This window comes from Anomalospiza imberbis, chromosome 2 (genome assembly GCF_031753505.1).
Source record: "Anomalospiza imberbis isolate Cuckoo-Finch-1a 21T00152 chromosome 2, ASM3175350v1, whole genome shotgun sequence".
In the NCBI taxonomy this organism is placed as follows: Eukaryota; Metazoa; Chordata; class Aves; order Passeriformes; family Viduidae; genus Anomalospiza; species Anomalospiza imberbis.
Window position 1 is genome coordinate 35,150,790 of NC_089682.1, and position 16,891 is coordinate 35,167,680.

Consider the following 16,891-nt stretch of genomic DNA (forward strand, 5'->3'; position numbering starts at 1 on the left):
AGTGTTCTTTCATTCTTTTTTTGTCTCTGTTCTCACTGCTGGGCCCAGCCAAGTCACCAGCCCAGCCTCCACTGAGGAGCAGCAGTGATAAAAGGGTAGTGCCTCCAAGCTCCTGTTTCCTGAGGCTGTGGAAGAGCAGGGAAGGCTGACACCAAAGACGTATTTAGCCTCAGGTCTTGCCTCTGACAGGTGGCCACGAGTGGAAGCCTAGGGAAGAGCGAACACATTCATGGTCATGTGTAGCTTGGAAGCTTCCTAAATTAGAGGTGGTATCCTCATAGAATCATAGGATGGTTTGGGTTGGAAGGGACCTTACAGATCATCTATTTCCAACACCCCTGCCATGGAGAGGAACAGTTTCCACTGGGCCAGATTTTTCAGAGCTCCATCCAACCTGTCCTTAACGTGCTTGACCTTGGCTAATTCCTCCAAGAATTTGCTGGCTCATGGGTGTTACATCTGGCTACCTCTGAAGTTGGCTTCTGAAATGTTCTGGGTGTTGACACCTTTTAGGTAATCTTGTTGTGTTCCCTTTCATTTATCACCTCTGGTGTTAACTGTCCAATGCATAGCATGCCAATGACAGCAGCCATGCATCTACTCAGGGGAGATACATTTCTTGAGAGCAGGAATAACAGGAAGCATTTTAAGATGTGTATTTGGGCATGCTTAAGTGAAAGTGGGTAGCTAAAGGCTGAACCCCAAACTTTGCTAAGGCTCGAAGTGGTGCTATGCTGTGATAGTCTTTCATTACATATGCGTTTTCTCATGTCTAATGGCATCAAATTCTACCCAGAAGCTTAGATGTGTGTGGCATTCTGCAGTGCTACCTGTTCCTGTGTGTACCAGGGAGGCTTTTCAGGATTGATTGTTGAGACAAAAGACGATACTGCGGCAAATGCTGCAAGTTAATCAAAGCAGATAACAGTGATAACTTGTTGGCATATAATCTAAAGGGAGAAAAGACTTAAAATTTGTGATGGGGAACATGAAAAGACTGCTGGTCTTCTTTGGCCAGGTGCTGAATTGATGAACCTTGCTATTCTGCTTCTGGAGGTAATAAAATGCCTGCATTGAATTCAGGGCAGGGTTTTCAGAGGTGATGGAAGGCTTGGGACTGCTGTGAGCCTGGAACTTTAGAAAGGAGGCTTGGTTCTCCAGGAAATTAATGCTCAGGCATTTTTGATAATTCAGCCTCTTCATTTCAAGAACTACCTAACTTTTTTTTTTTTTTTTTTTTTTTTTTTTGCTTACTCTATAAGTCACAAGTAGAACTGTTTGTTTTTCTCCAGGATTGGGTAATTTGGAGTGGAATTTCACCAGGTGCTTGCTCAATGCTTTGCTGGTTTCTGGATCTATTTTGTGTTGCCCACATGCACATACCTGCCCACCTGTTCCAGAAAATCTCTTCTTCTGTCCAGTAAAATTAATCTTCCAGGAAATTAAACATCAGCCACATGCAATACTGTTTCCTTTCACATGTGAGAACAGCTTTCTAGAGGTAAGATTCAGGGCCACAGACAGCTAATTACACAGCTAATTTGCCTTCAAACTCTTAGAGGCACTGAATGCCAGGAAATTTTTGACTCTTGCATGCTTTTTTTTGGAAATTTTGGCTGTTAAATTTGTTGAGCAGGCATAAGCAATGCTGCAAAGTGTGGATGGATTTCAAATTCTGGCCACACATGTATTCATGGCTTTGGCTCACATTTGTGATTTAGGGAAGAGCTTCTATTTCCACACTGAAGTTCAAATGTAAACAGTCCTTTAAGCATCCTTTATGAGACACAGGTTCCATCTTCATTATCATTTTGATTGTTGACGACTGAATTTCTGAGGTGAGTCCCAGCTTCTGCACTTTGCTTTTTCCTGGGAAGCAATCTGAGTGTGCAGGTAGTATTCCTTGGGATGTAACTGACGCAGAAGTGTCACTCCAGGAGCATATCTGCTGTGCTTCAGGTGTCTTGGATCTTTGGTAGACTGCAAGCCCTGCCAAAGATGCAGTGTGATTTTTGGGGGCTTAGCACCAGCTGCCCTCTGCAGCCTTTTCTGTTTTTAAGACTGTGCTGGTGCCAAAGTAGACAGTTGTGCTAGTCTTAATTTTCTTTGTGATGCAGATTTTTTTTTCTGTTTAAATATTAGTGATGTAAATAAGGAGGCCATCTTGAGTTCCATCTACTAACCTAAAACTATTCTGAATTTTCAGAAGTCTTAATGAAACCAGCAATATTGATTTGAATGCTGTTTGTGAGGCTTTTTCCTGTGTTTCCAGAAGTGTCTTGTGTTGGTATTTGTCCCTTTCAAATAATGAAGAGTGCTGTGGCATGCCTGTTTTCAAAGCCAGCTGTTTTGCAGAGCCATCTGGGGGTAATTTTATTTAATAGTCTGTGTGGGGGTTGCACAGAGACCTTGACTGGAATCCCTGTGTGCCTTCTAGATGTTGTTTTATGTCCCTGACCTCTCATCTTTTTTCTTATCCAGACCTCTTTTCTTCTCTTGCTCCCACTGAACTGCTGACCCTCTGCTTTGGAAGATAGAAATGATTCTGTAATGGAAAATATCTCTTCCTGAGATGGGTAATTTCATGTGTCTCCTTTTTTTTTTTTTTTAATGCTGCAGATGAGACTACCTATCTTTTCTGGGGCAAGAGAGTCTCTCATTGTCTTTCCCATAGCAAATAATAAAAGCTCAGCAGCATCAAGTACTGTAAATACCTTGCAGTCCTGTTCTCAATTACAGAATTAGTTATGTAAATCTTATCTTAAAGGAGGAAGAGCCCTGATGTCTCTTAAATCATACTCTGTGTGCACGCATGTGTGCAATTCCTTGTTGTCCAGGAGAAAAATACCATGCAGGCTCCACAGAGATTAACATACTAAACACTGTTGCTCTGCATGACCTGAAATTGGCTTTTGGGTGCTAATTGGATCTGTAGGCTTTGAGAGAAGGGCTTGGAAAACACTGGCCTCCAGTTTTCCAGCTTTCAGGCAGCAGTATGGATACGGTGGCTGTGTAGGGGCCCAAGTGAAGTCCTCTGGGGGCACCAGTTGCTAGTGCACAAGTTGGGTAACTGTTCTCTGTTGGTTTCTGTCATCTTTGCCTGGCTGTGTATATCTTTGCATTCATCTTTATGTAAAGAAACTGTGATACAGTGAGCACTAAGCCTGAAACCAGGAATGCCTGTTATCTGTTCCTAGCTGATCCTGGTTTTTTAATTTGGTCTAGTGGGTTAATCTGTCCAAGTAGATCTGCTGCAAAAAGACCTGGCAAAAGCTGTGCTACTCCACTTACCTACACAGTCCTACAAGGCACAGGCACTCATTTCCATGCCATAACACCCATTCTGTGTGCATCTGCTGTTGGCATTTTTAATGTTGCTGCTTGCTTGGAGATTATTTACAGTGAAGATGAGACAGTTAGAAAATTAAATTACAGGCAAAAAGGATTGCTCTAAAACACTGAGCTCCATCCCCTGACTGGCTCCTGTGGCTGCAAATCAGTTGTCAAGCGTGGAGCCAAGGTGGGCCAGTGCCATATGCTGCCTTGTTCAGCAGTTCCAGCAGCCTGGCTGCCTAGCCACCTCGTTCCATAATTTCTCACAACAGCAGATGCAGGCAGAGTGAAGCTGCCCTTCAGGATCCCAACTGGAGAGCCTAGGAGCCCAAGAGTGTGTGTGTGGTGTGTCATTTGGAGTTGTGGCTGCTGACTTCTGTGATGGGCTCTGTTGCTGCTTTTGCTGAAGCCTCCAGGATGCCTTTGCTCATCTGGTGAAATACTTGTTAGGAAAAGAGTGCCTGTGTGTGGAGATTTGAAGTGAACCCCAAAATAATTCTTGGGGAGGTGGAGGTTAAGACTAGTAAAATCAGGATTATGAAAGTATTTGGCTTTTTAAATTTCATTTCCAAATCCCCTTTTGATTTAACTTGGCTTTAGACAGGACCTTGTCTGGTATGAGTGGGGTGTTGGGTTAAATTGCAGTGGACAAATGCCACCAAATTTAAGCAGGTAAAGAACACAAAAAACCACCAACAAAAACCTCCTGCAGCCTGCCCCCCTTCATCCCAAACACCAAATAAAAAGCTCACATCTAAAAGCAAGGCAAAACAATCACTCAAGATAACCATCCCCCCCACCAAAAAAAAAAAAAAAAACAACCAAACCTCCAAACACTGGTTTGTTCTTTTTCTTGCTTTGCTTTTTGCTTTTAGTATAATTGTTAACTAAAAGACTTTACATTGGTTTCAGCACTTCTTATATTTGTTAGCATTTTTAAAGTTTTTTTTTTTTTTGTATATTACCTAGCATTAACAATGACTTGGAAAACAAATGATTACTTCATGCTAATAAAAATCAATGCTTTCTGCTTTGGGAAAAAAATGGATGATAGTAATGGAAATTATTTTGGGGAGAGAAGGGAGTGTTTCAGGATTTCCTTTTTAAAATATATATACATTATATGAATTACAGACTTATGAAACACATGGATATTGCTATTCATGCATCTTTTAAAAAAGTCTTTTGACAAATGCTTTTTCTTAGCTTTCCAGCTTTATCAGCTCTGTTGTGTGCTATGTCCTGTTGAAAGACATGCTGGTAAAAAACATAGTAGCTTATGGAGTTCTTATGTGATCTTTCTAGGATTTAGAACTTTTTTTGTCTTAGGTTTTCACTCATTGTATGATTTTTAGTTAATGTAGATGCAGATTTAGAAATTATCTATTCTGATTGTTTACTCCAGTTAAATCCCCCAAAAGTTCAGTTTAATCCTAGTAGTATGCTGCATTCCACACAGAGCAAAGAAAATGGTTTGTCTCTGCCCAGAAGAAATTGCAGTATAGAACAAATGGATTTGGACTGCTATGCTCAGTTCCAACTGCTTTGGGAAAGATTTAAGATAAGAGATAAGTGCAAGTTAATGATGTTGCAGAACAGCACTGATTTTAATTCTGTATATTCCAGTTTGGGGACTTTGTCTTGCTCAAGTTGGCATTAGTAGTAGGTATTTGTTAACCTGTGTCCTTCCTCCCCACTAAAGGAAATGTGAAGATACTGTAGATACAGCATTTCTGGAAATATTTGCAGCCTGGTTTCCAGCTGTGCTCTTAAGCCTTGACTTGTGGGCCTTACTGCTTTGTCAACTGTTTTCTTTAGAATGCAACATATTGAACTTCTCCTCTGCAACACAAATTGCTTCTGAGGAAGAACAACAGAAAATCACCTGTCTTGTGTGGCAGACTAAATACCACTTCCAGAATCCCTGGACTTTTTGGGTCAGATGTCACCAGGTAACCTAAATGGGCTGCTCTGTCAGAGTAGGATAAAAATGGAGATCTGTGAGACAATTTGGAGGACAGTAAATGAAGGCCGTTAGCAGGGGCAGGTTTGTCTGGTGAGACCCAGGAATAAGTGGCATGTTAATTCTGGCATTTCATGGGGATTTTTCCCATTCCCTTTCTCTTTTGCTCCCAGATGCATTTTAGAGACTTGTCAGAAGTAGTTCTTAGATACAGCTTTTTATCTTGAACTGTCAGTCAGTGATAGGAAAAGGGAATAGAGATTATATGTGTTGGCATTGTTTGACATCTAGGGAATCTAAAACATGATCTTTAGTGTTATCTTTGCCTGCTAGGTGGTTTGGTGGTTGGTGTTTTTGGGGTTTTTTTTTGTTTGGCTTTATTTTTTTTTTTTTTTTTTTGGACTGCTGGTACCACAGTTCTCTCTGCCTGCCAAGAGCTCTCTGTTTTACAAGGTAGCTTCCTGTTTTGCACTCTTGGGAAAGGTTTGTATGGCTTCTCCTTTCCCTTCTGCCTGCCATATGCCTTAGTCTACCTTCCAGTATCAAATCTCTCCCCATGGCCAGGACTCAGTGGTGTACAGAGGGATCTGTGCTGTCTGCAGCCAGTGGTAGTGTTTTAAGCTCTATCTGCACATGCAACCTGGTTTCTGCCTCACAGCTTCCTCTGCAGTTTAATGGTCTCTTCTCCTTGTACTGTAGCATAAGTAATCCACAGAAGCACTTGCAGCAAATTCCTGTAGCTTGTTTTGGTACAGGATTGAGATGGGTGTTGTGCTGGAGTGAAAGATGCCAGTCAGCTTGTCCTCAAAAGAAAGGAGCTGTACAGGTGAGCAGTGCTTCATTCCCAAAAGCCCGAGATGGCAGGAGAGGCAATGCTGCCTGTTGCAGCTGCCTTAGGACTGAGACAAAAGGTGGCTTTCATTTTTGTGAGATGGTTCAGTGATTTTTTTTTTCCCGAAATTAATATTTTTGGGCAGTGATCAGATGAACTGCTGACTGTGTGCAGTGATTCAGTGTAATTCATATGTTGAAGTCTTGTTCTCTTGTTGTCCCTGGCTTTTTAGACAGTAAGATCTTCTGACTGCTGTCAGGGCTGGAACTCCTTTCCTATGGAGAAAGGCTGAGAGAATTGGGGGTATTAAGTCTAGAGAAGAGGACTCCAGGGAGATCATATTGTGGCCTTTCAGTACTTAAAGGGGGCTTGTAAGAAAGATGGAGAGAGACATTTGGCCAAGGCATGTAGTGATAGGACAAGGGATAGTGGCTTTAAACTGAAAGAGGGCAGGTTTTGATTGGATATTAAGAAGAAATTCTTTATGATGAGGGTGGAAAGACACCAGAGCAGGTTGTCCAGAAAAGCTGTGGATGTCCCATTATTTGAATGTTCAAGGTCAGGTTGGCTGAAACTTCCAGCACCTTGGTCTAGTGCAACATGTCCCTGCCCATGGCAGGGTGTTGGAACTAGATGATCTTTAGAAGTCCATTCCAACCCAAACCATTCTGTGGTTCTGTGATAACTGAGAACTGTGCCCTAGTGAAAGCCTCATGATTTGTTCAGGTGCTTTTGTAATCCCATAGCTTGGTGGCAGAGGGTGAGGAGATGAGTGGTGAAGAAAGCAGGTTGTTCCTGTGCTGCAAAGTTAACATTCACGTGCTTTTATGTGAATGTTAGTCCACATGGTATACACAGAGTTTAGCCGGGAAGGTACTTGCTTTTTCTCCCTGTGCTGGAGATGTGGCTTTTCTGAGATCTCAGATGGTATGGAGATAAGAGCAATCCAGCAGCCTTGCAGTTTGATAGCTTTTCTGAGGCTCCACTTAAGATGCAGTATGCGTTTCTTCATCCTGATAGAGATAATGGGTTTTAAGCAATTACACCCAGGCTAATTCCTTTTGATAAGAGCTCTACATTATCTAAAAAAAGAATCCTAGCCGCCTGGGAAAGAACAATGTAAATGTGTCTCTCACGGACTCTTTCATTTGCTCTTCTCTGATGTCTTCAGATGATAGGCTGCAGATCTTTCAAGCCATAAAAATCTGTCAGACTTTTTTTTAGGTAAGGGGGTATTGCAGTCAGAGAGGTGTAACACAACTGTTTTCTTGCAAGGTATGGAGGGAGCCCTGTGTGCCTCAGATGATCCCAGGCTAGTGTGGTGATTACAGCTTTGACATAAAGAATCACATTTGGTCGCTTTTAAAGGAGCCCCTTGTTTCTTCCCTGTGAAGGCTGGCTGGTTGTAAAGTCTGGGTTGCTTCTGCTGGTTAAGGCAATCTGAATTTTGTAAAGAACAGGAATAGCCTACCACTTAATTTAGCATGCATCCCAATCCCTGCTGTGTGTGTCTGCACTGGAAAGAAGGGTATGATGATGTCATGTGTTAAGCAGGAATGGTAAGGGATCTCACTTTACTTAGTTCTGGTTTTTTACTTCTCTTTTTGAGACTAATATGGAAATTTTGATAGTTAGCCGCCTTTCTGGAACTTCAAGAACTTTCCTTTTCTGCTTAATCTCTGATTTTTCCTCTCAGACTACACAGTGTAGCATAGAAAATTTAATTGACTGCATTTAAAAAGCAGAGGAAATACCAAAGTAAAATGTTTGCTTAATTGTGCCTCTTCTAGAAAAATCATGTGATTTATATTAAAAAAAAAAATCTGTAACAGTATTGAAATATTTTCAAACATTGTAGGTGTGATTGGTACAACTTACTCTTTCTCTCCCAGACAGTCTTGATGACATTCTTGATGTGTAGCTGCCTGATTATAATTGAAGCTGGGAGGACAGGCCAGGGGAAGAGGGGCAGATTGGAGATAAGGATTATAATCTCCTGTGCTGATATGCTTTGGCTCTCCTTCCCAAGAGGAGAGCCTGTGAATGTGTGGCATGCTGCCTGTCCCTTCACCTGCCTGCTCACTAGGGAGAGTTGCTGAATGCTTTCTATCAGGAGCCTGATAATTTCTTTTTTTGAAAATGGAGGAAGAGTATTAGAGTGGACATGACTCTGATGGGCTAAAAAAAAAAATAGGCAAAAATAACTTTTTTCTTCAGTTTGGAAAATGGCTTTACACATCACAAACACTGTAGTTAAGCAGTTCAGTACAGAAGTGAGAGGTCTGGGATTTTGCTAGAAATATCTTTAATGGTAGGGGATCCATTGCTCACACTCCAGTGTGGCACAGGAAAGCTTGCCCCTGCTCAGCCCATTCACTCCCACAGTGCTGCAGCAAGTGTTGCTTCGACTGGAAATAGATGGAGGAGTTCAGGGAGGGAGGACTGTTGCCACCATTTGCAAAGTTGGCTGCAGTATTTCTTTTCCCTGTCATAAACTGTTGTGAATTTGAAAGGGCTGCTGGGTATTTCCTTCCCAGACATGGTAATGTTCAGTTGGCAAATGAAACAACCTTTTGTTCGGAAAGCTCTTTTGAGATGAAAAGCGTCAGCAAAGTTGTCGCTGTGTCTCCCGTGACTGCCTTGGTTGAGGAGCTGGACTGTGTGTTCTAAGTCTTTCTGATGCAGAGGCTCGAGTGCTTAGTCTGAGCCAATTTACTCATTCGTTAGCTCTTACTTTTTTGACTTTAATTGGCTTCCTACTGCATGTCAGATTGCATTTTCCTTCAGCTGGCGGATGTGGAGGCGACCTTCTTCTCTGGGCTGCTATGAGAACATGTTTTCTTATTAGATAGATCTGTCTAGTGCAGGCTGGAGAAAGCACCTTGTGAAAGAGAGGGCTGAAGCACAAGTGTGTTCTTTGCAACAATAATACCTTGTCAGCCTTGTGGACGACTCCACAGGTTATTTTTCATCTTGTTCCTTCATAAGTGATACATAGATGCAAAATGTATATGGAAATGAAGCTCCTGGAAGATTTTTCCACGTCCCCAGCGCAAGGGGAAACCCTTAACCAGGCCTTTCCTTGGGGAGTTTTACAGCTTGTTGAGAGTTTAAACAGACTACCTGTTCTGTAGGTCCTGCACAATTTTGCTGCCTTGTTTTCTTAGTTATCCTAAAAATGACAGGTTACTATTTATAGTCTGATTGACTTCACAATCCATCTATTCAATCATCTGCTTTCCTTGTTCTCCTTTTTGGAAGGATTTCATTTAATGCCAGCAGTGTGTGCATGTGGGTGGTGGGACAAATTTATAAACCATTGCTAGGGAAAAAGTGCTAGCCCAAAGCTGCCTTGATTATATCTGAACTGTCTTGTCCCTGTCTTACTAACATGGCAGACCCCAGTGTATTATTATTCTACCTTGAGCCACACTTTGTCTGTGTTTCTGGTGGAGTATTTCTTGCATTCCCGTGGGAGAATCCTCTAATCAAGTGCTTGATAAATACCCGTGTGGGCTGTGTGGTTGTCTTACATTTGTTTCTGGTCCAGTCCTGTGAAAGGACCAGTGTTGCCTGGTGGTGCTGTCACCTGTTTCATGAACCCAAGGAATACATTCCATGCCTTGTGTTTGTGTGCTGCCCTCCTTACGGGGGCTCCTTTACATTTTGTTTTGGAAAACAGTTCATTGCAATTTCATCTGCTGGTCTGGTAACTCAATAAAATTTTGTATTTAACAGTTAACCTTGTGCTTAGGCAAATTTGATGTCCAGCACTAACTCAGATCCAGTTATTGAGTTCTTAGTAAATACACACCTTTGGTGGGATCAGTGATACCGAGAAATACAGAATTGTCAAAGTTCTGTTGTTTTCTGTCACTAGTGTATACATTGTTTTGTCCTCTTCCATCTGTTTCTGTAGTTAAATGGGATTCAGATGAATTCATTAAGAACCTGTCACCTTATATTAGCAGTGAAATATATTGGGTGTCATGAAAAATAAATGTTTCCAACAAATTTACATAGTTTTAAGCTCTTGTATCATGATTGCTCTGGGAGGGTGAGAGGGTGTATGCAAGTAACACGGGGCTCTGTAAGAATAAAATATTTGCAAAAGCTCCTCACTTATCTACCACAGTAATCTGGAGTTCACCTTTTGCTAAGAATGGTGTCTGTAGCACTGTCTGTAGCTACTTCTGCCACAGTTACATGAAATGTTAATCCCTAATGCACGGCAAAGAACACCTTGTTTAGTCTCTAGGGGTAGCCTTGCTGCAGGACTAGAGGCAGAACCTTGAATTCACAGCCTGCTGGGTCACTTGGAAATGCAGCTTACCCTTGGAGTGCCTGGCCTGTGCACACTCCTCCTCGCTTATGGGGAGGGCAGAGCAGCTGCTCTGCAGGAAGTTCTCATTCTCTCGTTTGGTGATGTTGCCTCTGCTCCTGCCTTACCAGAATCCTGGATTATTTTAGCAATAACAAATGTTATTGTTTGGAAAGTGTAAAATTCTGTTACACCTCATCCCTCTTCTCTCCTGCAGTCTGTTCCACTGCCTTCCTTCCAGCCCTGGGTTAAGCAGGAATTGCTTGTGGGACTGTGGTGTGGGGAGGGGGATAGTCCTTGGCTTTACAGATCTTTTACAGATCTGGTGAGGACTCCCTGTGCTCCTGTCTTTCACTTTGGTTTGCCTTTTCGTAGGAAGGTGCTAATCACCCCCTACCTTCATTTAGTGTCAAAGGGTCTTTAGTGACCTTGGGAGAAACTGAGCTGTCGGTGCTAATCTCAAACACAAATGTGCAGCCTTGCCACATTAGTCATGCCTTTGTCACCTCTAGATTGGATTAGTGCAGTGAACAGTATGTGGGTCTACAGCTGAAGACAGATGCAGAACAGTGTTGTCTGCTTGTTTTAGTGTCACCAGAGAGTATTTTCTAGAGAGATGTCAGTGCTTGAAGAGTGCCCTCAGTCAGGATCCTGAGCTGACTTCTCACAGTGGTTTGCTGGAAGCTGGTTTGACTGTCAGGCTTTAAAGCTTACCTGCTGCTGTTACTGCTTTCTCTAAGAGGATAAGTTGAAGGATTGAATGCAACTTAAGACTTTGGGAGGAAGTATATCAGAGCCCTGTAGCTTGCTTTATTTTTTGTTGATTGTTTTTCTGTATGGATGATTTTATGATTTTAGGGTGGTGCTTGTGTTAGGAGATGTGTCCTTGAAGACATCTGTCTGTGGAGCAGTACGTTGTCAGTGGAGGTTTTCCTCTCCAAGGCACATGTGAATGGTGCAGCAAAGTCCAGCTTCCTTATTAGGACTAGTCAATCACTTGACCAGGTGTACAATAACAGTCTTCTGGAAGGCACAGAAGGGGTAGGAGATTAACCCCAGTCTGCATTACAAATAAGTTTAATGAAGTACTAATGTTGAATTAGTAGGTCATGGCAGTGAGGAAATTGGACTATTATGACTGAGCCTGTACACGTGAACAGCCTGCAAAGCAAAGAGCATGGTAAGAATTCTGAACTGGGGAGGTAAAGGCAGTTTTAGTCCTTGGTTCAACTGTTTGCTGAACTGTAACTGCAAATAAAATTATGCTTTTTCTCTTGCAGTTATGGTCAGTGTGTACAGTACAGCTGCTTGTGTAGTTTTTAAATGCCCACAGAAATCTTATTCTTTAACACGTCCTTCTCCACACTGCTCTGGAGTGGACAAGCTGTGCTTTATAGCAGATTCCCCAGTGAAGGGTTTCTGTTCACAAGACTCTTCTGCCCACACTTGGACACCCATTGGCATGATGGGCCTAAGCCAGCAAATGGAGTCCTAATCTACAGCAAGAAGATGTGCACAGTGGTAGGAGAGAAAGGCTCAGCAAATATATTGGTGTTCATGTCACTAGCTGGTGGCTTTTCCAGTGGACTTGGTGAATTGTAGCAGATGTTAGATGCTGTACTTTGTGTGTTGGGGGGTTGTTTGTTTAAATTTGTCTTTTCCTCTGTGGTATCTCAGATCAATTTTTTGGCCCAATTGCTTTTGGTGTTGTTAGATGTCTTCTTGGTTGTGTCAAGATGTGTCTTTCAGTGTTCTGGCTTCTGTTCTACCTGGCTGTTAAAATATTTTGCTATGGATATGGTGGTGGTAGATTGCAGTAAGCTGTTTGGAGGCTGAGTTTAGGTAGTACCCATCTCTTAAGAGATTTCTCTGGCTGGAACTATGAATCAAAGCAGTTTGCTCTTTGGAGAAGTAAGGACCTGCCAAAATCCATGTGCAGCTGCCGGGGTTATTCTCTGGACTACAGAGCCAAATCAACCAGAAGAGTCTCTTGCTGTGTCTTTGCCAGGTCCTCTGGCTTGTTTAAGTGGTTCACACTTCTGCCTGGAGCATAACACATTGCTTTGCCAGCTTCTGCAGAAAACTGCTGTTGTCCTTTCCTTCTGGTGAGCCAGTCTCAGAAAACATGTTCTGAGCACTGTGCGTTCCTCTCCTTTGGAGGGAGCCATCTCTGCTCACGCTCCCAGCTTCTGGGCCCTCACCAAAGAGGAAACTTGTGGTTGCAGAAATTCACTCAAGCAAACTGTGTCCGTTATATACAGTTCTTCCTTTTAAATCAATTTGGAGGGCAAGGAATCACACCTGTGTCTGAGAAGCCAGGATCCTTTAGGGCAGCTGTGACTATGCTCATTTTTGGAGAACGTCAACTTAAAATTCTCATGACCCTCAGTCTAGGGGAGAATTGATTTCCTACGTCAGACTCTCTAGTGGTATCAGCAGAAGTCTTATAAAAATTCCTAATTAGGTTATGCCCTCATTGCAGTAATGAAAACCACTTATTAATGTTGTTTAAACATCTTACGTAGCACTTGCCTTGTAGTAGAGAAACTGTTATCCATTGGATCTATGGCTAATTATCTTCTTTTTTTTCTCTTTACAATTTTCTCTCAGTTAGTATTGTGTTACCTCATGTGGTATTAGGTAAGCAGCTAAAGAAAGATTGCCCATACTAAAAATGGTGTGTTTAGAGGCTCCTGCTTCAGTGAGATTAAATGTTAATGGGAAATACTGCTCGTAATAGCTCTTGCTTTCTGCAGAGTGGGACGCCCAAACTTGGCATATTTAATTTTTGGTGTTTTCCTGGTTGAAGCCTATCCTTAACTGTGTGCTGTTCTTCATTCTCCTGCCTAGCTTTCTGCAGAGGGCGCATTGTGAGAGTGCCCAAAGGTCCCCTCATTCGAGTGGTGGGCACGGAGGTGGCGATCCCTTGCAGCGTTAGTGACTATGATGGACCCAGTGAACAGAACTTTGACTGGGAGTTCTCCCGGGAGACTGACTTCGTGCGGATAGTGAGTACCTGGGATTCTACCTTCACCTCTGAGGAGTACCAAAAACGCGTGGGCCGCGGGGATATCAAACTGAGACGGAGCAGCAACGATGCTGTGGAACTTGTGATTAGGAACATCCAGCCAGCTGACCAAGGGAGATACAAATGTTCCACGCCCAGCACTGATGCCACCGTTCAGGGAAATTATGATGCAGAGGTCCAAGTGAAAGGTATTTCTGAAGAGTGAGGTGTGCTTTAAATTTGTTTTTGATATTGATTATAGTTGTACCCTTAAGAATGTTGGCTTTCTGTTGTTTATGATCATTGTGATTTTTTGTTTCTTTTCTTCTTATTATTATTCCTCTTTAATTCTCCTAAAGCCAGAATTTAAAATTTGGAAATATGATAGCAAAGGCAAGTGAGGTGAAGAAGTGAAGAGAGGCTGTTTATAGTAAACACCACTTTTTTTTTTTTTTTTTTCTGTCTAGTAAATATGTAAATAAAACACTAAGTGGTGGGTTTTCTGAAGATGTCTGAAAATATTTCATGTCCCTAAACCTCTGGGTAGAGAAGCTAAGTTCAGGTAAAAACCATAGACTGTCTTCTCTCTCAGTTTTAGTGTCATTCTGGGATCTTTCTGTATGAAGGAGGTAATCTACCTTTTCTCCTTTAGCATGCTGATACTATGGTCTTGTCCTAGCTTTGCTCTATCCCTTAACATTTTTCAGTATAAAATTTGGACACTATTTCTTTTCCCATGTCTTATCGTTTACTCATATGAATATCAAGTTTAATTTTGTATGGAAATAGTCAAAATGATGATGTTTGGATGAGAAAATAAAGTGAGTGGAAGGATAAATGAATTCTTGTCTTGGCTTGTTTAAAGCAGAGCACTTCCTTTAGTGCTTTTTCAGCTGAATTTCCTTCTTCCTGGAATATATTTGTGTGTGGGAGAAGGAATGATTGGCAAGGTGTTGCTCTGTGGTGGTTTTATTGCCTCACATCTGAACAGCTCACTGTGGGTGTTCTCTACTTGATTCTGTTTTATGATGCTTGCATTGTTTGGTTTTTTTTTTTTTCCCCTAATAGTTATTTCTGACGGTTTGTCCGTGAGTGGTTCCAAAGCTCGTTCCTCAACGTCTCTCCGGCTGTCTGAGGGCGACTCCTTCAAGCTGCGCTGCTCAGCGACCACCACCTCACCGGAGCACACTCACCTGCACGTGACCTGGCAGGTCAAGAGCGGGTCCTCTTGGCGGGACATCCTATCTTTGACTCACGAGGGCAAGTTCCAACCGGGCCCTGGCTACGAGGAGCGCTACCGCAGCGGGGACATCCGCCTGGACACGGGAGCCAACGACACGTACCGGTTATCCGTGTCCCAGGCTTCCTCCGCGGACGGCGGGGCCTACCGATGCCTCGTGAGCGAGTGGGTGAGAGGGGTGGATGGCTCGTGGCAGAAGATCCAGGAGAAGAGCGTGGAGATCGCCACTGTGTCCATCCAGAGGACCGGTGAGTGTTCCTGGTGGGCTGCGGTCACGGTGCTGGGCTGCGTCCAGGCTCTGGTGCTTTGGGGTCAGCTGAACGAAGCGAGGGTGCGTTCCAGCAGAACCTGGAGTGCTGTTGGGATAGCTGGCCTGTTTGCATCCATGACATAATTTTTCTAGCTTTATTTTGGATAAAAGGGGATTGATGGCATGGAAGGATTGCCTGGAACCTCTTAGATGCCTAGACACAGATTTTATCTCATCCTTCATTCACTTCAGAGGACTCATGGTTTTTATATTTCTTAAATAAACATTATATTTAACGGTTGGTCACCCACAGTCTTCCCTCTGCTCTCTTATTAACACAGGGTTCTATAGTGCTAAACAGCTGCCCCTCCCCTGTGAAAGTGGCTTGTGGTTAGTGATAGATGTGAAGCTTTTCTGTATGCTGTTTATTAAAATAGCGTGGAAAGATCAAGAGAAGGGAGGAAGGCAGTGATAATTTAACAGGGCAAATTACCCAATGATTTTTATCACTGGTCTGATTGCTTTGCTGTGTTGGCAGGGGTCTAGGACAGTAATGGTTCTGTTAAACACATCATTGCATGCTTGGCTAAGGAAACAAAAATACATGCAGCGCTGTGCTGAGGATATCCAGATATCCCTGCCCATACAGATTTCAGGACTAGATGCACTAAGCACTTGATTGCATTAGCATTATCACTGCTGGTTGGGGGAGGGAGAGCAGGGGTGATGCACCTTATCACTCAATAGGTGGAAAAACAGGCAGTGATGGTCCTTCAGAAATATGAGATTATCACAGTATTTTAGAATTGTTCAGACAGGAAGGGTATCTTTTCATTTTTGTAATCCTTAAATCACTATAGGGAGGACCCAAAAGTCTGGGTTTTGTTGTTTGGCTCATTTTGATGTAATTTTAGTGTCTGGGTGGTACTTAGCCTGTGAAATTTTACAGGATCAATCTGTCCCCTCTTTTTCAGGGTGTCTGTTGCACAGCTAAGCTTGCAGGTGCTCTCTGCTGACATAGGACTTGCCTAATTAAGAACTGTAATTCTTGATTTTGTCACACTTTTGCAGTGTTTGGTTCAAGTAGGTGGGGTTTAATCAGTGGCTGAAAAGAAGCATGAGGCTGGCCAAGACTAGTAGTGGTACAGGTTTTTGATGTGGTTTGGGTGTGTGGTTTGCTTGTTGTGGGGGTTTTTGTTTTTCATCGGGTGTTTTCGCCTTCATTTTAAGCTCAGTCATTAGCAGAATTGGCACTTTGTCAGGGGCATGAAGGCTTTTTAAAAGTTATGCTAAAGGGGATAGGTTATCCTCCAGCAAAATGCTTTATACGCATCCTGTAGAAGGACTTGAAGAGCATCTTGTGCTGACATCTGAAATCTCTGCACTTGCATGCTAAAAGAACTTGAGATGTAAATTATTATATGCCTATGGGTAAACTCTCTCCAAGTCCCTCTATGTGCATATATTGCCAGATTGTGAATGCCCATCACTTTCATGAAGACAGAAATGTTGCTTGGAGAATTGCTACTCTTAACCTTGCAGATGAGCCTTAGTTTGTATTCTGCTATCAGTCTGTTAAATTAGCTAGGCTTTCCTACTGATTCCAATCCCATGATAAGGCAGTGAGGCAAGTCCCAGTGAGGGGTTCATCTGGACTTGGTTTCAGCACTCAGGTGGGGCCTGCTACCCTCTGTCCAGTTTGACTGCTCTGTGTTATCAGGTGGTGAGGGGTGAGAATGAGCATTGCTTGGTTTTATTGGCAATAGTTCTGACTACTCAGTTTGGCTCTAGCCTTCATGTGTTGTGTCTCATTCCAGATGATAGTCTGAGGAAGTTTATGCAGATGGGAAACTATTCTGTAGTAGAACATGGTTTTACATAGAAGTCACTAATCTCAACAGAGACACAGCTGCTGGTTTAAAGCAGCAGGTTTATTCTTGCTTGT

General features: G+C 42.7%; 1 protein-coding gene across 1 annotated transcript in view; it reads left to right on the plus strand.

The window, feature by feature from the left end:
• PTGFRN (prostaglandin F2 receptor inhibitor) overlaps positions 1-16,891 on the plus strand; it is a 65,762-nt gene that overhangs the window by 15,138 nt on the left and 33,733 nt on the right. The window contains exons 2-3 of the mRNA XM_068180545.1: positions 13,300-13,665; positions 14,525-14,944. Of these exons, the coding sequence (XP_068036646.1) occupies positions 13,300-13,665; positions 14,525-14,944 (786 nt within the window). The remainder of the gene's footprint in view (positions 1-13,299; positions 13,666-14,524; positions 14,945-16,891) is intronic.